Raw genomic sequence first — 19,344 nt, forward strand, 5'->3', positions numbered from 1 at the left:
TGGTCAAGAGTATAATAGTCTTTGCAAAAATATGACTAACCAAGTAATAACCATTATAACAGAATAAGACCTATGTGTTTTTTAAACATAAAGTGGGGTGTCAGTGCTTTTAGGCTTTCATTTTGGGGTACCAGTGCAATTTGCTCAAAAAGAAAAGATAAACTTCGTTGAAAGGTGATTCTTTTTTTTAATCAATAAATAATTTATACTAAACTCTCTAAATTAACACGAGAGGCGATGGGAGAAGGTTCCACAATAAAATAAGTGGAGACTGCCACCAGAGTCTCTAGAAATGGTAAACTTCGTCTTACCAAAAAAAGAAAAACAAAAAGAAATGGTAAACTTCTTACAACCTTTGAGATCCGGTACCGTGTCATTAGGAGCCAATTAGATGAAATTTGTGGGTAGAATCGTCCCTCACTTCGTTTGACTTTTTCAAATTGTATTTCGTTAAAAGTTCACTCTCAGCCCTTCATATTATTACTGTGGGTAGAAAAATTAGAAAATTTTGACCACAAAAAAAAAAGAAAAAGAAAAATTAGAAATATTTAAAGTCCACAAAGGTTACTCTGGCGGAACCCCACGCGCGTCTTGCATGTTCTCGATTTCGGCCACTTCTGCCACTTGCGAGGCACGCGCCACGCCACAGCGGGACTGTGGGAGGGTAATTATGTGAATTTCGAGTTTATGTAAGGGTACTTAAGTCTTCACATACCATCCAGTATGTAGAATAGTATCAAAACCAGAGCATATTCTCAACTCAAAATCGAAAAGACAAAGTATGGGGAACGAACGTTAACGTCAAAAGTTAAAGTTGGATCTCCGGAGTGGTTCATTAGCCAATCAAATCGTGCCACGTAGTCGACGAAGAAAACGTTCATCAACTCCAAGAAGCTATTTCCGTTTTAGTATAACTGGCGAAGAAACTCTGAGCGACGGTTTTGCAACACAACGCTTGTCAGGCCTCCTTTCGTTGCTACTGCGATCTCCCCAAGGTAAGTTTCTTCGTTTCTGCTTCTTTGGTTTCTTCAGTTTTCTTTGATGTAACAGTGTTCTTGGTTGTTCTTAATCTTTTTTCATGAATTGGTGGTGAGTAAATTCGAAATTCTAACGAGGTTGATTAGAATTTTAGTTTCGGTTATGTACGTTTCTGAATAGAGCTCGATGGGAGTGGAGATCTCACTGGTTCTCTTTACTTGAATCGTCTATTTCTTTCCATTAGTCATAATTCCTGTATTTGCTTGAATGGAGTTCAAATTTTGAACAATGTATTTCAGATTTTGGTTTAGGTTATTATTATTATTTTGTAGTACCTCGTATTGAGCTATAGATGCTATAACGCTGTCGCAATATAATTGAATTTGCGAGATTTAAACTCTCAGTCTCAGGTTAACCAGGCAAGGAATCTAGATGATCCACCTAAGTGATTCTTTCTTTATAGACGGTCTAGCCTTATAGGGACTGAACGAGTTAACAGATTCTAGCATTAATCTGAACTTTCGCCAAAGTGCGTTATAGGATAAATGATCCCCCAATTTTGCATTTTGTAAACTGACCTCGATAGGATCGATGTTTTTTCTTGCCAGATCTAAGTTATTAGGGTGTGCTTCTTAAGTTGCACCATTTGGATCTCTGATATGACCGACGGCCTCATATTGCTGCCTTGCTTGGACTGCCATTACAGGGCTGCATTAATTTCATCCCCTTTCATTTGATACTAGCTGCTGTTCCATTGACCACTAAAATCCTAACATCCATTAATCTAATTCTTTTTGGGCATCTAGGGGGGGGGGGGGGGGGGTGGTAGACTGAAGCTGAAGTCTAGAGGAGACATCAAAAGAGATGACTATCAAATTAAGTCCAAGGAGAGTTGGGAGGCCCATCTCCTAGTGTTCCACTCCCACCATAAGTGCGAATGGCAGCACAAAACACCAACTCACCGACCACATCACAAATAGTAGAGCCTGAAAAGGATCTAATTTACTCAAGCTTAAAGTTCAAAGAAGCAGCAGCCACTAGAAGATCCTAGGCAAGTTATGTTTTGTGAGAACTCTGCCCGGTGGAAACCCACTGTTAAAACATGTTGAGATTATAATTGAATCTTCCTCTAATCTTAAGAGAGTCTCAATTCAAATTTCAAACTCAACTACCACTGATTTCTCAAAATTTCCCTTTACCTTTCAATGCTATTCTACTAGGAATCCTCCTTAACTTCAGATTTAACCACCTGATTTAGTTATAACTTCTATACTATATTCTCCTCCACTTCAATTTGATATAACTTCACTGGTTAAAAATAACCCTAACTCTCAAGCAGACCCACTCTCAGTTTGGCCTACTAGAATTGGCTAGTTCGTTAAAGATATTGGTTAACTGGCCCCTAGTTGATCCCCCTCAATCTAGGCTTATATCATCTTGGACTCGTTTTGGTGTGTAAGGAAGTAAAATTGCACTTTATTCACATGTCAGGCTTTTTGGATGATTGACATGCATTTGATCCTATGGGAACTTGGTCATGGTTTGTGGATTTAGGAATTACAGAATTATGATACAATACATTTTTGCATATAATTTGATATAATTATTGGGCAAATTATGGCAAATGATGATATTAAAATGTATAATTTATGTAATTTGTTTTAAGGGTAGCCTTACTTTTTTGCCATTTTGGCATAACTTCTTTTCTTTCTTCTTTCACTTAGGTTGTTTCTTATCATTTTACATGTATACACCAAAAACATGTAATATCATGATAGCTTTGATAATGACATAATGATACATCACTCTGAAGTTTTTTTTGAAAACCATTTTTTGCCAGTATGCAATCATAAGGTGTCAAGTTCTAGATAAACCTTTAGAGGTGTCTTTTAGATGGTTCCTTTATTAAATATTAATCCAGTAAAATAAAAAGTAAAAAATATGGCAAACTTCTGCAAGCAATAAGGCTAAGGTGTAAAATATGTGAACTTTTCCCTATCTTTGAAGAGTTAGTGATTTTGCATCCATTTTCTGTGGGTTAAACATGAAAAAACTGGTTACTTTTATCTCGATATGATCCATTCCTATTCATATATTTATTTGTAATTTGACATTAGAAAGTTGCATATGCTTGGATTTTTCTTTTGGTATTGCAGCATTTATCTCTTTTCTACTTGCCATTAATCATGCTTTCTTTCTCTAAATGCATCTCATGCCTTGCTTTATGCATTTATGGAGAAATCAAAATCTAATTCACATAAAAATATGTAGATTTTTATTCTTGGGTGAACACTAACTTAGTAACTTTACTATGCACTGCAGATTTTACAACCAGATTTCATGAGTTCAGGAAGAACTGCAGCATCCATTGTTTCCTGTAAATCGGGAAACAAGAACGATTTCTTCTGGATTTTGGTCTGGTTGCTCCCAAGATTTCTTGGAACTGCAATTGCATACGTAAACTTCCTGTTGTTCAAGGCCATTGTGAGGATTCCTTCTTCATCTGTCTGCATCCTGGACTCTTTTGGAGAGACTCATCTATAGAAGAGGGTGAAACTTCTTAAGCCATCTGTAATTGCTGTCTGCTTCACCCATAAAATTTAGAAAGATGGTTTCCTCCCAATTATCTGGTTTGTCCAGGACTGGCACGTGCAAGACCTTCAAGGGCCAGCTGCTTCTTCCTGGGGGACCACCTGATGTTCCATCAGATTATGCTGAGTTTGACTTTTCAGATGTATTTGGTCCTGCGCCAGTTCAAGCCTCAATTGAAACTGATGCAAATGAAATGGTTTATGATGATCCTGTAGTCATTTACAGCCGATCCCATTCTTTGGTAGGACCCACAACATGTGTTAGTCAATCACTAAAGCTGAGCATGCTCACTTTACACGAGACAGAGGATTCACTGGAACTTGTAGAGTGTGTTGATGGAGAAGCAACAGAGAAACCTACTAGTGATGATGTTGGTGCACAGAAATCATCCAACAATGGCAACAATCAAAGTTCTAACGGTCAAAGTGTTGGGCTGGAGGATTTTGAAGTTATGAAGGTTGTTGGGCAAGGTGCTTTCGGCAGAGTGTTTCAAGTGAGGAAGAAGGGTACTTCAGAAATATATGCAATGAAGGTCATGCGTAAGGATAAGATTATGGAGAAGAATCATGCGGAATACATGAAAGCTGAGAGGGATATTTTGACAAAAGTAGATCATCCCTTCATTGTGCAACTCAGATACTCATTCCAAGTAATGGCTGAACTCCTTATTTAGTATTGTTACCATTTATTCTTTGCTATAAATCTAGATTATTTGTAAAGAATGACAACTTGATCTCTTAATAGGGGTTGTTTAACTTTTGCCTTCCCCCCCCTTCTCTTTTAAACCATAAATCTAATTATTGGTAAAGAATAAACTGACAAATTTGCTTCTTATTTTTCAGGGTGATTAACTCACTAGAAATTAATTCATACTTTTCTTTTGATATTGTTAAAACCACGTGTATGATTGATAGGAATTAACGCATATAGTATTCATTCTTACATTGCTTTCCAAATAGTTTTCATAAGGCGTTGTTGATATGAACTGCGTGCATATGCTCGTTTTGCTCTCAGTTATCATAAGGCTTGGTTAAGATAAACTGCGTATCTATGTGCTCTTTGTTCACCCATATAAGTTTCCTTTTACGAATAAGAAAACTTTCAAGTCTCTTTTCTCCTCTCTTATAACTCTTGACTGGAAAGGTTTCTTTGAATGAGAAATGTAAAATCAAATTGTTTAGTTTCAGAGGTTTTGCTACGTAGTATGCACTAAGGTTTTAACTTCTGTTGTGCAGACAAAGTACAGGCTGTACCTTGTTCTGGATTTTGTAAACGGTGGCCACCTATTTTTTCAACTCTATCATCATGGACTTTTCAGGTAGTTTTCACTTCTTTTTTATGAGTAATGAAAATGGTGGGCATGCAACTATTTGACACTAATAATTTGTTCCAGGGAGGATTTGGCACGCATATATACAGCTGAGATTGTTTCTGCTGTTTCTCACCTTCATGCTAATGGCATTATGCATAGGGATTTAAAACCAGAAAATATTCTGTTGGATGCTGATGGCCATGTATGATCTCCCCCTCTCTCTTATATACACAGGTTTACATTTTTGGCATGTTTGTTTTAGGCAATGTTAAGTTGTCAACTGATTTTGGCCTCTTTATTTTTAGGCAATGCTGACTGATTTTGGTCTGGCAAAGCAATTTGATGAGAATACCAGATCAAATTCCATGTGCGGAACAGTAGAATACATGGCACCTGAAATTGTCCTTGGGAAAGGGCATGATAAAGCTGCGGATTGGTGGAGTGTGGGAGTCCTGTTGTATGAGATGCTCACAGGGAAGGTTAGTATCCGTCAGTCGGTTGCCCCTCATGAGTACCTTGGTGGGAAAATTTGATGCAGGATCGTATTTCTTTTTTTCAAATCTCATTTAAAAATAAATAATAAAATAATAAAAAAACTAGTTACCACCCTATATGGTTGACTTAGATATGATTCTTAAAGGTGAAAAAGTTGTATGATCTTGAATTCTCAATTAGGTTTTTACCCTTAACCTTGTGATGCTGTATAACTGCAAAACGAGTTTAACATGGTGTGTCAGGACGAGGAACTAATTGCAGCATAGGGTGATAGGATTGAGCTTTTGACCTTAAATGGGAAAATGAAAAAGAGTAAATCAAACAAGTTAAATAAAATCTGACTTGGCATTGTTATATACCTAAATTAGAAGTTCTGAATTATGATCATAAGCTAGAACTTCAGAGGTTTGAACTCAGAATTGAACAACGCAACAATAATACAGATAAAATAAAATAAACTCTCCTTCTTAGATTTGGAATGTTTTCTGTTATAGATCGTGCAAAGAAGGTTTGACATGTCTAGAATGAACAGGTATTAAGAAAAAACTTTCTTCTGTTTGTTATTTATCCTTCCGTTCACACCAGAAGATCTGAGCTGCTTCGAATTGTGTTATCGTAAGTTCATAACTACACAAGCTACTGGTGTGACATTGTCATCTGGCATTGATAGTCATGCAGCTCAGCTCAATGTCAATCTATATTTTATTAATAAAATAGACAAGCACTTCTTTTCTGGTTCTTTAGTTATGTATTTTTTGTTGTGCTTAAACACAAAACTTCCCCACCCACAATCCCTCACCCCTTTAACCCTTAGATCATCTTATATTTGCTGTGAATCAGAGTTTGCCTGAGGCTGGGGCAAGCTGCCTTAGTTTCTTCCATTGATGAGGGCATCTCAATTGGCAATTGTAGCACTCATCATTTTCTGCTCCATTTGACATTAAGAATACAATTCTAAATCCTTTCCACCTGTGATAAGTAAGACCTTTCCTTATGATGAACTCTTATATGGCTTGAAAAAGAATAATATTCTATTTGTGGACACTACCTTCTTGGTTTAGACTTATCTAAAAGTAACAGCAGACATTTTCCATCTTACAAATCTATGAGATTCACCAAAATTGAAATCTTCAAATGCAATATCCAAATTATTTCATGGTACACCCACACCCCTAAAAAGAAAAAGAGAAAAAAAAATTATGATTATTTCTGACAGCTACTTTATCCTTTATGGACCTATATGGTAGAGTACCATTCTTTTATGTGGATATTGGTCTGCTTAGCTGGTTACTGATTAGTTTCTTATTTTTGTCATGATTGCTCCTTTTTCAGCCACCTTTCATTGGCGGCAACCGTGAGAAGATCCAGCAGAAGATAATAAAGGATAAGATCAAGTTGCCTGCATTTTTGTCAAGTGAAGCACATTCCCTATTGAAAGGGGTAAACTTTACTTAGTATTAATACTTTTAAGTCCTTTTTAGCTTTCTTGTCATTTTGTTGTAACGGCAATGGGGGACATTGTGAATTATTTGCTTCAACCATCTACCATGTGGAAGCTAGTAATTTCAGCCATACAATCCATTCAGCCATAAGGAGGACAAAGAGATGTCTACACGTCATCAAAGAGTTCATTGATTGTCTTTTGTTAGGGGGAATTTTGTTGGTGGTTGCTTGAAAATTTGCAGGTGTCTATTTTGTGGATGATGGATGTGAATGGATACAGATATTTGGTTCTGTGCAGCAATTAATATTCTTTTGCTTCATTAATCTTGCTCTGTTTCGTAGACAAGGAAACTGAGCTTGTAGAGCTGACTACACTCCCATTGTGTTTCAGCTGTTGCAGAAGGAAGAGAGCAGGCGCCTTGGCAGTGGACTTGGTGGGGGAGAGGAGATAAAGTGCCACAAATGGTTCAAGCCCATCAGCTGGAAAAAGTTGGAGGAACGGCAAATTCAGCCAAGCTTTCGCCCACAAGTTGCTGGGAAGCATTGTGTTGCTAACTTCGAGGAAAAGTGGACCAACATGCAACTTTTGGATTCACCCGCTGCCAGCCCCAAAACAAATGACTGCCCCTTCCAGGGGTTTACATATGTGAGGCCTGCAGCTCCATTTCTTCAACCTAATGCTTCCTTTTTCTAGGACTGCATTCACAAGACATGGGTATCTCAGTGATTCTAAGTTGTTTGCTGTTACTTTCTTAATCTTATATTCGATATCTATAATATGCTCTACTTTGTTTAGAGCTTGTGAACCATCTAATTTTGGACAAACTAGTTGTTGTGTGTATCCTTTTTTTGACTGCCCTGCAGCCTGCACTAGGCTGATTAGCTTCTGATTATGTTAATTTTAAGTGCATGGTTTTGGAAGTTTACCAAGAATTGTATGCTTACATTTGGATTTCAAGTTTTTCAACTGAGCTGCTCTGACATGATCAAATTATCATTGCCTCTTGAACCTCTCACACTCACCCATTTTGCATGCAAGAGGGTTATAAGACTGGAGAAACCTGAGATCTTGGATTCTAGATGATATGGCCTTAAATTAACAAGGCAACCTGTTACAAAACAAATTCAGAATATTTTCTTGTTTTCCCTTATCTGCCAAAGATTTGTGTATATGCCCCTTCTAAGTTCTAAGGTGGCATGGTTTGGGGAGCTCTTTGCACTGGTTCGATTTGTATTGGTATAGAGGACATACATCGATTCTTAATCAACCGAGTAGGTAGGAATAATGGTGAAAACATTATTACATAAAAAAATAAAAAAAAAAAAAAAGTAGTCTTGAATCATCATCAGCTACTAAAACCCTAAAAAAAGGGAAAAGAAAACATGTCTTGAATCATCATCACTATTAAAACCCTGTTTGTTATTGGTTGCCTTTTAGGACCAAGTTCTAGCATTTTGTTTAGGCAGGAATCAATCAATCTGAAAATGAACACTCCATCGATATCAATCAATCAATACTATCGGATAAATTATCCCTTGAAATCTTTTTGAAACGGAATTTTGGATCAAATACCTCTTGTTAGAATTCTGTCCCGTAGAATGCCAGTCAGCTCTTTTATGATGGAGGTCACACTTCCACGAGTGTTCTTCCTCCGTCTCAATTTTCCACGAGTCTTTCTCACCTCTTCTTCCTCTTCCATGAAAAATGATTTCTTTGTCAAAAAGAAAATGTGAAAATGTTGATCTAAAGCTCTAACCGCTGTCAGACTTGCAAATGAATGGATGGAAATACATACTGTTACAGGTGCCAACGTGGCATTCTTCCATTGAAAGGGCAATATGGTCTTTCCATGTCATGGATAAACCTCTTGAAATTTCACGTGGCAAAAGTTTCAACACTCGAAAGAAATGCAGCAATAACAACACATACTCTTCTGGTTCTTCTCCCAAGTAAGATCTCATGGCTTCTCTGTTATCCCCGACAGCAGCTCTCTTGCATCCTCAGAACCTTAAACTTCCAGTTTTTTCGTTGGCAAGACCCATCTCGCAAAATCACCTTTCATTGCTGAATTCGTCTACGAGAAACCCTGCAAGGTGTAATGCATTACCCTTGAACATCGACCTATCCCATCTAGATGAAATAGTTTCTTTTTCCCCATTTTTGCGATCTGGGTTGTCTCAATTTCAAACTACCGCTGATGAACTACCAGAGTATCAGAGATGGGGATTTCTGATTTCCGCTGGTCTGAGTTGGGTTTACTTGACTGCAAGGCCTGGTGTTCTTATGGGTGCCATTGATGCTTACCTTTTAGCTCCTCTTCAGCTTGGTTTCGATAGCTTATTGGGAAGGAGAAACTTGAAGCAGACTGACTTCGTGGTTGAGGGTAGGTTAGGGGAAGGGAATTTTGGTGTCGTTTACTCTGGTGCAGTTGTTCCCAGGAATTTGAGTGCCAAGGATCGAATACCGAAGAAGGGCAAGGGACTCCGCTTGGAAGGAAGGTTCAAAGAAAAGGTCATTTTGAAGAAGGTAAATGGTATTTGTCCCAACATGTTCCATTCAATCTTCTCCATGTTTTAGGTAGTAGCATCCATCATTCCAATTTCCAACATTTCTTATTAACATTCGAGTTTTCCCTTATTTAATTCAGTCTTTCTTAAGCAGATAAAGGTTGGAATTGAAGGGGCAAAAGAATGTGGTGATTTTGAGGAATGGTTCAACTATAGGTTGTCAAGAGCAGCCCCTGAAACATGTGCCGAGTTCCTTGGAAGCTTTGTTGCAGACAAAACAAGCTCAGAATTCACCAAGGGTGGAAAATGGCTGGTGTGGAAATATGAGGTACATTGTGTGTATGGATGTCAAATGGGGAGAAAAGGGTTTTTCTCGCTGTGATATATTTGCTCCACTATCTTCCTTTACTGTCAATAAAGTGTGATTTGTAGATGCCATGAGCTTAAGATGGTCCCTTTTTGTTCTTATGCTTTTGGCTGAAGCACTCCTAATCATCCTGTTCGACTTCTCATTTGGGCTAACAGAAAAGAGACACATCAGTTTTCCGTAACTGTACAGAAAACTTCTCTGTTTTAATAATTAGGTTTACAGGGAATGTGGTTAAATGGTGCCTCACATCTTTAACAAACCCATGATGCTAGAACATGTACTCTGAGGATATTGTCAAATTTGTAGTGTTGTTATGGTTTGGGTTTTATTTATTTATTTCTATTATTCGTGGCAAATTATTTATGTTGTGAAATGCATGCTATAATTTGGAATACATTTTTTTCCAATCAATTTCTTTGTAATTCAGCTCTTGGTGATTTTATTGACATATGAAGAAACTATTCATGTTATATATCCTCCTAAAGATCTCGTCTGAGTCCTCAAATTCTTTGATATACAAAGTAGTATGTACATATAAACCGTGTAGTTATATGTGATGTGCATATTTATTTGTTTTGTTTCATTGTATCATTACACTTACTCTAGAAAACCCCATGTCTTCCAGGCGAACAGAGACCTCGCTGACTACATGAAAGATCGCAAGTTCCCTGTAAATTTAGAGTCCGTTATGTTTGGAAGTGTCTTGCAAGGTTTAGATGCTTTTGAACGGGATGCTTTGATCATCAAACAAATTATGCGCCAAATTATAACCTCTCTCAAGAAGATCCATGACACGGGTATTGTCCACCGAGATATAAAACCAGCCAATTTGGTAGTGACAAAGAAAGGGCAGATCAAGCTCATAGATTTTGGGGCTGCTGCAGACCTTCGGATTGGCAAGAACTACGTACCAAACCGTGGCCTGCTTGATCCAGATTACTGCCCTCCTGAACTTTATGTGCTTCCAGAGGAAACACCCAATCCTCCACCAGAGCCCATTGCAGCTTTTCTTTCTCCAATTCTCTGGCAGGTACTATTAGTTCTCTCTCCTTATTTCTAAAGCAACCTGGGGTAGCCATCAGGGTGAACAACTACAAGAATGCTTTAACCTTCCACACTGTATATTCGTCATGAAGGTGTAAAAGTTGAACCCATCCATTAGTGATTCCCTTCTGCAAGTTTTATGATTGAAAACAAGAGAGATGTCAGTGGTGAAGAGAATTAACACAGACATTGTATCCAGTCCTTTGGTGGTAGGCCTTGGCGCAACGGTTAGGTTATGATACTGTGTATTGGCTTCAGGTTTGAAACTTGGAAAGAGCCTCTCCTGCGAAGCAGTGGTTAAGTCGTGCAATTACCCCTTCCTAGATCCTTCAGTAGTGGGAGCCTTGTGCACTGGGATGCTGTATGCAATCTTTGGTTAAGTTTATGTATAAGATATTGATGTTCTAGATGGAAGCCATCAGTTGCTTTGCTACTTCCTGTGTTTGTACTGCTATTTGTGCAACACTGAAACAACTCAGTGATATTCTTTACAAGCTATGTTGTTTCATATTTTTTGTAGCTAAGGTATGATTTTTCATGTTTTATGCAGCTAAATAGTCCTGATCTGTTTGACATGTACTCTGCTGGAATCATACTCTTGCAAATGGCCATACCTTCATTGAGATCCACATCAGGTTTAAAGAACTTCAATTCAGAAATTAAGAAAGTTGGATATGATTTGAAGAAATGGAGGGAGGTCACTCGGTTGAGACCTGACTTGCGTCTTCTTGATCTTGATTCTGGTAGAGGTTGGGACCTGGCCACAAAACTTATATCAGAGAGGGGATTCCTTAGACGAGGGCGATTATCAGCTTCTGCTGCCCTGAGCCATCCGTATTTCTTGTTGGGTGGTGATCAGGCTGCTGCTGTGCTTTCAAAGCTAAGCTTAATCAAGTAATAGTGTTGCTTGTAAGTTGTAATGTAAGTTTTACTTTTCCCATTTAATGCTCTTGACTATAGATATTGTAGCTTCATGGTGTGTATATGTGGGTGCAAGATCTGCTGTCCCTAATGAAACTTACCAACATCCATGGGTGTGAGAGACTACTTGGAAGGTTTCGAATGCCAAGATACCAAGGAATCAGATGAGACTGCAATGACCACTTATGAGTACACTAACCCCACCTTTTTTGTGACCATCCAGAGAAGTATGAGAATCGATCTTCTTAGCTTACTCCTCGAAGGTCCATTAGGTGGTGGTTTTATACTTCCATCTGATGCATTGTACACATGCTTTTAGTAGGATACTTGTTCACCAGTCCTGTGTTCATCAACCGTGAGCTTTGTATTGATTAATTTAGCAAATATGTAGTAGGTTTCAACATAATTTTATTCTTTGTTTTTTTGGGTACTTTGCAAAAACTTTCTAAACGGGTTCAATGAGTTAATTCTGTTCTTTGCTTCTGTCATCTTTTCAGTTCTCATTAATATTTGGATTTATCTGATGATAATTTCTTGAATAATTTACCTTATAAACTGCCTGTTCTTGTATATTAATTGTTGCAGTAATACCTATTAGAAGAAGAAAGAGCAATAAAGCAAGAATGATTCAACACTGCCCACATATTTCAACCTGCGTAACAAGTGATCTGATAAATGTAAGCGGGGCAAACACACTCGCAGGGAGTGACCTAGGTACCTGATATTACAGCATACTATATTTTCTTTTGCGCTATTCGTTTTTGAAATATTTACAAGACCTTTCTTTTGTTCAGGTACCTCAGGTTTCCTCGCAAAGTTATTTTTGCCTTTTCACCCGAACTGAAGCTTATATTATGCTATTCATTACTGGTTCTTCTTCTTTCTGCCTTTTCCCCCCACTGAAGCTTATATAATGATACTCATTACTGGTTCTTCTTCTTTTTGCCTTGTTCCCCCACTGAAGCTTATATAATGATACTCATTACTGGTTCTTCTTCTTTTTGCCTTGTTCCCCCACTGAAGCTTATATTGTGATACTCATTACTGGTTCTTCTTCTTTTCCTTCTCTAAGTTCTCCTTTCAGCTGCCCCTGCAATTTGAGCTCAGCATTGGCATGAGCAGCCATTACCAATACCATGATAAGAAAAATGGAAAAAGATGGGGGTGGAGATCAATTGATCAACATTGCTGTTGTCGAGTAAATCTCTGTACTGTAAAGACGAGTTTTTATTTTTATAAATTTTTTCCCTCCAGTGATATGGTTGGCCAACAGTCTATTAGCTTTTTCTCTCTTTAATTTTCTTTTGCTTTGGATCTCTATCCACCTTAATACTGTTTTCATGTCTTCTGTGGCGATGGTTTTAGTAGTTCCTAGGCTTTAACATATTTTTCGTGGCAGCCTCCCTTAACCTGGATCGAATCTTGAGTCAACTTGGATTGCTGACAAGCCATTAGCATCTTCTACAAGCTCCCATACTCGATTGGGCTGCTTCAAATCTTGCTGGAGAAATCTTGAAAGTTCGTTTTTCTGTGAGTTGACTCTTTTTTGTCACGTTAGAAGGTCTGATGATAAAATGAGCCGACTTCTTAACGGTTGAACCGTTGAAGCTTCTTAGCTCAATATGTTTAGCGTTTTTAGTGTTTAGTTCAGCAGCACACCGAACTTTATTGTAAATATTTGCATTTCTGAGTCTGGATTTTTGGGGTTGGTTTTTTTTTTTTTTTCTATAAACCTCAGACCCTATACACCTTTATATTAGAAAATAGTCCATCTCTAAGTTCTAATAAAATGGACATTGAATCAGTCCCCGTTTGAGGGTGAACAGTATGTTCTCATAATGCTTTTTCATTACATAATAGTGGAAGAAATATCTATAAATATTAATAAAATAAATTAGAGAGTATTTTGCCACTATTATGTTGTGGGAAAGTATAAGAGCACATTATTCTTGAGCGGGAGGTGATTTGGACTAATAAAATGAATCAAATATGAGACTTTAATGGATTTTTTGTGGATTTTTTTTAATATGTGGTGAAGAGGTGTAAGAAGAGTACAATTCTTTATTTTTTTTTCTTTTTTTTTTAGGACTTAACTTAACTTTGGTTTCTAAGGCAAGAAAATTTGCGGTAAGGCCAATCTTCAGAGTTTGACCCACGTCATTCCTGACTAGGTGGGTGAGCATTCCCCATGAATGAAGGACGTCTGTCTATCAATTACATCCAATGATTGAGATTATATTAAAATAAAAAATTATCTTTTAAATTTTACTTTAACCTAGGTATTTTTCGTTTAGGAGAAAATAGATTGTTAGAAATAAATAAATGATGAAATTCTTACTCCTAACTGCTAACATAATGGAAAAATACGATTAGTGATCCTGTTTTCCGAAGAAAAACAATGAAATTATTTTTTTTTGGGTAGGAAAATGTTTCTCCATTCTTATCTTAATCTTGTTTCCTCTTAAGGGTTACAATTTCAGACAATGCCACCGTCTCTCACTAGAGAAACCCTCATTCCCTTTTCTTGTCTTTTTAACCGTCATTACCTTTTTGGAATCCATTTTTTATCTTTTGTCGCCGTCCAAGGAAGAAAGCGTGTTCTACTGTGTTTCTAATGTGAATACCAATTGATACCGTTCTTCAAACCTCCACTGGTGTTGTGCATCATTTCTTCCTACACCGTCGTTCTGGTGCCGAGGAAAGTCTACTTTATTAGCCTCGACGCTGGGCCCACTACTACCCAATGACAGGTAGCTCCAGAGAGTTCTTCCGTTGGCGACAGACGAGCACGTAGTTCTTTGGGCCCACCAAATTACGCGGTGCAATCATATAAAATAACTAATACTCTTACATTATTTATAATTCCTGATTATAGAAAGAAAACCGTTTTCGTGAAATTCCGAAACTGTCCCAGGGTTTTGACTTATTGTGCTTAATATCCTATTCCTCGTTCTCTGTGCCGAACGCTAGGGTAGAGCTGATATTTACGATAAAAAGGTAAGGTTAGAAAGGTCATCTAAGATGTACAGCTCATTAAAGAAACCTTTAATGTAAACAGCAGTGGTTCTACACTCCTACCAGCTTTCTGGTTTTTCCAGTTTTGCTCAAAGCAATCTTGGAGTTTTGAACACAAACATGCAGTCTCTAAAGCGTCTCCGGATCTGTTCTTGGTTTAGCTTCACTTTCTCAGCTGGTCTCGAGGTACTTGTTTCAAATTAATCTGTTTTAGTGTTCTGCATTTATTCGAGTTCCGAAGATGGTTTGCATCTTATTTATCCAATCAGCTTTTAAGGACAGTTATTAGTGCATTTCTCTTTTTATCCATTTGCAATCTATTCCATTTTTCGGGAAGCAGTTGTTTCTAGATCTTGTTTGGATTTTTTTTCTTCTTTTTTTTCTTCTTTTTTTCTGAATTTCGTATACCATTGTGAAGCAGGTTGTTTGATGCATCTGGGTATTTGCTGAGATCTCGTTCTCCAACCAGGTAGCAAGGTTAAGTTACCGCATTTTTCGGTTAAAACCCTACATCGTCGGGCAGGAGCTAGATCTTCTCTTGATGTCCGTAGGACCCTAGTTTTCTATGATTGATTTCACAGGACCTTTTTTCTGCTCTTTTTCGTTGTGTCTTCTAGTTTAATCTTCTCGTTTTGGGTGGCTTATCAAGCGGATAATGTCACCCATCGAGTCGAGTTCTGGACCTGAGCGTGTGGTTCGGAACTCAATCTCTTCCTGAAAAATCAGTCACGAGTATTCTGTGATCTGGGTCCTGTTGAAAACCAACTTATCAGCTTTGCTTCTCTTTGCCGGCCATGGAGAAGAGCTATAAGAGGGACATTGTGTCCATTAAAACCTCTCTTTGCTTCTTCTTCTTCTTCTTCCTACTTCATGTGGTTGATGCGGACAATTCATCTTTTGTTCCCTCTGACAAGATCCTCTTGAGTTGTGGTGCACCCTCTGATACAACGGATTCGGATGGACTGAAGTGGACTTCTGATATCGGTTCCAAGTTTGCGGCCGCCGATGAAAACTCGTTAACATCCCCTGCTGCCACTCAAGATCCCTCTGTTCCTCAAGTACCTTTCATGACTGCAAGGGTCTTCAAGTCTGAATTCACTTACAGCTTCCCCGTTTCCACTGGCCACAAATTTATCCGTTTCTATTTCTACCCAGATTCATATAGTGGTCTCAATGCTTCTGATGCTCATTTCGCTGTTACTTGTGGGGAATATACTCTAATGAAAAACTTCAGTGCTTACCAGACTGCTCAGGCTCTGAACTTTGCTTTCATCATCAAAGAATTCTCTCTCAATACAGACAGTGAAAGATTGAACATAACTTTCACTCCCTCAAAGGCTTCCAATGCCTTTGCTTTTGTGAATGGGATTGAGATTGTGTCAATGCCAGACATATATAGTAGTACTAGTGATGGTCCTCCTCTCTTTGTTGTTGGCCAAACTACTCAATACTACATTGATAACAGTACTGCACTTGAGAATGTTTACCGACTGAATGTGGGTGGCAATGACATTTCACCCACCGGAGACACAGGCATATTAAGGTCTTGGTTTGATGATTCACCATATATCTTTGGTGCTGCTATTGGTGTCACAGATTCGGCTAACTCCACATCCATGATTCGATTCCCTGGCTATGTTGCACCAGTGGATGTATATGCCACTGCTAGGACAATGGGGCCAGATCCAAACATCAACGTGAACTTCAATCTGACATGGATTTTCACAGTTGACTCAGGGTTTCTCTACTTGGTGAGACTTCATTTCTGTGAATTGGAATTCACCAAACCTAATCAGAGGGTGTTCGACATCTTCCTCAATAACCAGACAGCACAGCCTGCGGCAGATGTGATAGCTTGGACTGAACGACACACTGGAATTCCAATTTATAAGGATTATATGATTATTGTGCCACAGGGGCAAGGCCAGCAGGATATGTGGCTTGCACTGCATCCAAATGTAGAATCAAAGTCCAATTATTATAATGCAATCTTAAATGGAGTGGAGATATTTAAGGTGAATGATTCAACTGGAAACCTTGCTGGACCTAATCCGATTCCTCCACCAGTGCAAGTGCAGCAAGAGAATAGCCAAGGTTTGTCATCTTCTAGTTCAGGTGGCTCAAAGAAAGTCATTAGTGGAAGTATTGCAGGTGGTGTTTCTGTTGCCTCTCTCCTTTGTTTGGTTGTGTTTTTTGTGTTTCGACGCCAGAAGCAAAGGAGGGACTCCAATTCTAGTGATGGACCATCTGGCTGGCTTCCTCTTTCACTGTATGGAAATTCACACTCTTCAGGATCTGCCCAGACAAACACAACAGGAAGCTATGCTTCTTCTCTTCCTTCAAACCTTTGCCGGCACTTCTCTTTTGCTGAAATCAAGGCTGCTACCAAAAACTTTGACGAGGCACTGATTCTTGGGGTAGGTGGTTTCGGCAAGGTATACAAGGGTGAAATTGATGGAGGTACCACCAAGGTTGCAATCAAGCGTGCAAACCCATCATCTGAGCAGGGTGTACATGAATTCCAGACAGAGATTGAGATGCTTTCAAAGCTGCGACACCGCCACCTCGTCTCACTTATTGGGTACTGTGAAGAGAAATGTGAAATGATCCTTGTTTATGATTACATGGCTCATGGGACTCTCCGGGAGCACCTTTACAAGACCCAAAAGCCACCACTCACATGGAAGCAAAGACTTGAAATCGCCATTGGAGCTGCTAGGGGATTACACTATCTCCACACCGGTGCCAAATACACTATTATCCACCGAGACGTCAAGACAACAAACATCCTCTTGGATGAGAAGTGGGTAGCAAAGGTTTCAGATTTTGGATTGTCAAAGACTGGACCAACCTTGGACCACACACATGTCAGTACCGTCGTGAAGGGTAGTTTTGGCTATTTGGATCCAGAGTATTTCAGAAGGCAGCAGCTGACAGACAAATCGGATGTGTACTCATTTGGGGTGGTACTGTTTGAGCTTCTATGTGCACGACCAGCGTTGAATCCAGCACTGCCTAAGGAGCAGGTGAGCTTGGCAGAGTGGGCATTACATTGCCAGAAGAAAGGGATGCTTGATCAGATTATGGACCCATACCTGGAGGGGAAGACTGCACCAGAGTGCTTCAAGAAGTTTGCAGAGACGGCAGAGAAGTGTGTGGCAGATCAGGGGATCGATCGGCCTTCAATGGGTGATGTACTTTGGAACCTTGAATTCGCATTACAGCTACAGGAGAGCGCGGAGGAGAGTGGCACTGTTATTCAGAGTGACATGGACATAGAGGAGACCCCATTCAAGAAAGGCAGTGGGGAAAAGGACCCAGATGGGTATGAAGGGAACATGGCAGATTCAAGAACAAGTGGGATGTCACGAAGCATTGTGAGTGAAGCATCGGACGGTTTGACACCCAGTCAAGTGTTCTCACAGATCATGAACCCCAAAGGACGTTGAGTGCTCTGCAGGTATCCGCTAAGTTATGAATTATGTTTGGATAGCCATTTTCTGTGTATGGATTATTTTTTTCCCCCGTCTCTTCAGTTCTTTAACTTAACATTCTTCTTGTTAATGGTTTTGAAGTTTCCAGTGGCTTTCACAATTTATTTATGGTAAACTCTAAACAATCATGTAAGAGAATAAAGTTTTATTTTCATCCTTTGCAACTGTTTATTGATTATTATGATTCCTCCTCAGAGTCCTTTGGCTGCTTCTCTACTAATAACACGCGTTGAATTGAGGATTTGTGAACAGTTCTCCAAGTCTAAGGTCCTCTTCATACGTCAAATCTCAACTTAATTATTTATGTAATACATACATAGGCGGTTCGATTGACTTCGATAAGCCTTAAGCAGCTCAGCTTCATTCACTACCTGAGTCCTAACTAAACTGACAAACATAAATTATTTTAGTAGTAACCTTTCGAGCCATTTTTGTCCAATCCGGTTTTAATATACTTTGAATGAGAATCTCTTGTAGGGCAAATTTGTAATTTACAATATGTACATCCACTTGGCATGTGTTGCTAGGTGAAATCTAATCGGGCATCAGACATGTTTCTGTGTACATACGTTATCAGATGTGCCAAGCATTTATTGGACGTGCAAGAGTATTTATTTTTATTTAGATAATGAAGTCAATGATTCTATATATAGTGGGGATAAGGATTAGAGGCATTGGTCGTTATTAACTGAGCTAACCTTTCAAATAACAATAAATGCATTGTGTAGGTGTAGCCGTGTAGATATCCCCCGTCATCTCCATTCTTTTTTTCTCTTTTTCTGGTAAGAGGACTCATCATCTCCATTCACCATAAAGAATAGAAAGATAGTCTCAGTCAAATCAAGACCCACGACCTTGAATCTGAATAGCCAATGGTTGTATGCCCTGCAACTCAAGGCATAGGTCCTACCTTTGTGAGCTAGGCGTATCTCTTTGTGTGCCATTCAAATCCGAGCACTTTTTTCCCTCGAGTTGAGATTCTCTATCTATCGATAAAAGTTTGAACTCCTTTCGTACTTCTCCACCACATATTATGAGTGAAGTTCACTTTTAAATTCTATCAAAAGAATCAAAATTAGACCCCTCATAGGTCAATTATGAAGAGAACACAAACCCCCCCCCCCCCTTCGATGTTGCAGATCAAGATTCCTCACACACATGGAAAGCAAGCC

General features: G+C 38.8%; 2 protein-coding genes and 1 pseudogene across 6 annotated transcripts; all 3 read left to right on the forward strand.

The window, feature by feature from the left end:
• Positions 1-783: 783 nt before the first annotated feature.
• Positions 784-8,100, forward strand: LOC149023232 (serine/threonine-protein kinase AtPK2/AtPK19-like). The gene is made up of 7 exons (XM_089143785.1): positions 784-995; positions 3,301-4,219; positions 4,806-4,888; positions 4,964-5,084; positions 5,188-5,361; positions 6,710-6,817; positions 7,212-8,100. The coding sequence occupies exons 2-7, from the start codon at positions 3,587-3,589 to the stop codon at positions 7,512-7,514; spliced, it is 1,422 nt and encodes a 473-aa protein (XP_088999911.1). The 5' UTR covers positions 784-995; positions 3,301-3,586; the 3' UTR covers positions 7,515-8,100.
• Positions 8,101-8,738: 638 nt separating this feature from the next.
• On the forward strand, positions 8,739-13,641 carry STN8 (Protein kinase superfamily protein). Of its 3 annotated transcripts, none has more exons than XM_089143789.1 (6): positions 8,739-9,347; positions 9,483-9,656; positions 10,324-10,728; positions 11,293-11,663; positions 12,249-12,377; positions 12,736-13,641. In XM_089143789.1, exons 1-4 carry the CDS (start codon positions 8,781-8,783, stop codon positions 11,638-11,640), a joined length of 1,494 nt encoding a protein of 497 aa, XP_088999915.1. In that variant the 5' UTR covers positions 8,739-8,780; the 3' UTR covers positions 11,641-11,663; positions 12,249-12,377; positions 12,736-13,641. The 3 variants fall into 3 exon arrangements, with proteins under 3 accessions (XP_088999915.1, XP_088999913.1, XP_088999914.1); XM_089143787.1 differs by having other exon boundaries at positions 12,458-13,640; XM_089143788.1 differs by having other exon boundaries at positions 12,249-12,340; positions 12,458-13,640.
• A 1,073-nt stretch (positions 13,642-14,714) lies between these two features.
• LOC149023234 (receptor-like protein kinase FERONIA pseudogene) lies at positions 14,715-18,684 on the forward strand (annotated as a pseudogene). Of its 2 annotated transcripts, none has more exons than XR_016171508.1 (2): positions 14,715-14,864; positions 15,097-18,684. The product of XR_016171508.1 is annotated as a receptor-like protein kinase FERONIA pseudogene, transcript variant X2 (transcript). The 2 variants fall into 2 exon arrangements; XR_016171507.1 differs by having other exon boundaries at positions 15,100-18,684.
• Positions 18,685-19,344: the final 660 nt, after the last annotated feature.

The sequence above is a fragment of the Hakea prostrata genome, chromosome 2 (assembly GCF_041222555.1).
Source record: "Hakea prostrata isolate BN-2017 chromosome 2, UWA_Hpros_2, whole genome shotgun sequence".
NCBI classification, from domain to species: domain Eukaryota; kingdom Viridiplantae; phylum Streptophyta; class Magnoliopsida; order Proteales; family Proteaceae; genus Hakea; species Hakea prostrata.

Excerpts from the sequence above, each read along its gene's own strand:
- LOC149023232 (XM_089143785.1), top strand. The coding sequence starts at position 3,587 with ATGGTTTCCTCCCAATTATCTGGTTTGTCCAGGACTGGCACGTGCAAG. Across the intron at positions 5,362-6,709 it reads ATGAGATGCTCACAGGGAAG|CCACCTTTCATTGGCGGCAA; the intron begins GTTAGTATCCGT and ends CTCCTTTTTCAG. Across the intron at positions 6,818-7,211 it reads CACATTCCCTATTGAAAGGG|CTGTTGCAGAAGGAAGAGAG; the intron begins GTAAACTTTACT and ends ATTGTGTTTCAG.
- STN8 (XM_089143789.1), top strand. The coding sequence starts at position 8,781 with ATGGCTTCTCTGTTATCCCCGACAGCAGCTCTCTTGCATCCTCAGAAC. Across the intron at positions 9,657-10,323 it reads GGCTGGTGTGGAAATATGAG|GCGAACAGAGACCTCGCTGA; the intron begins GTACATTGTGTG and ends CATGTCTTCCAG. Across the intron at positions 10,729-11,292 it reads TTTCTCCAATTCTCTGGCAG|CTAAATAGTCCTGATCTGTT; the intron begins GTACTATTAGTT and ends TGTTTTATGCAG.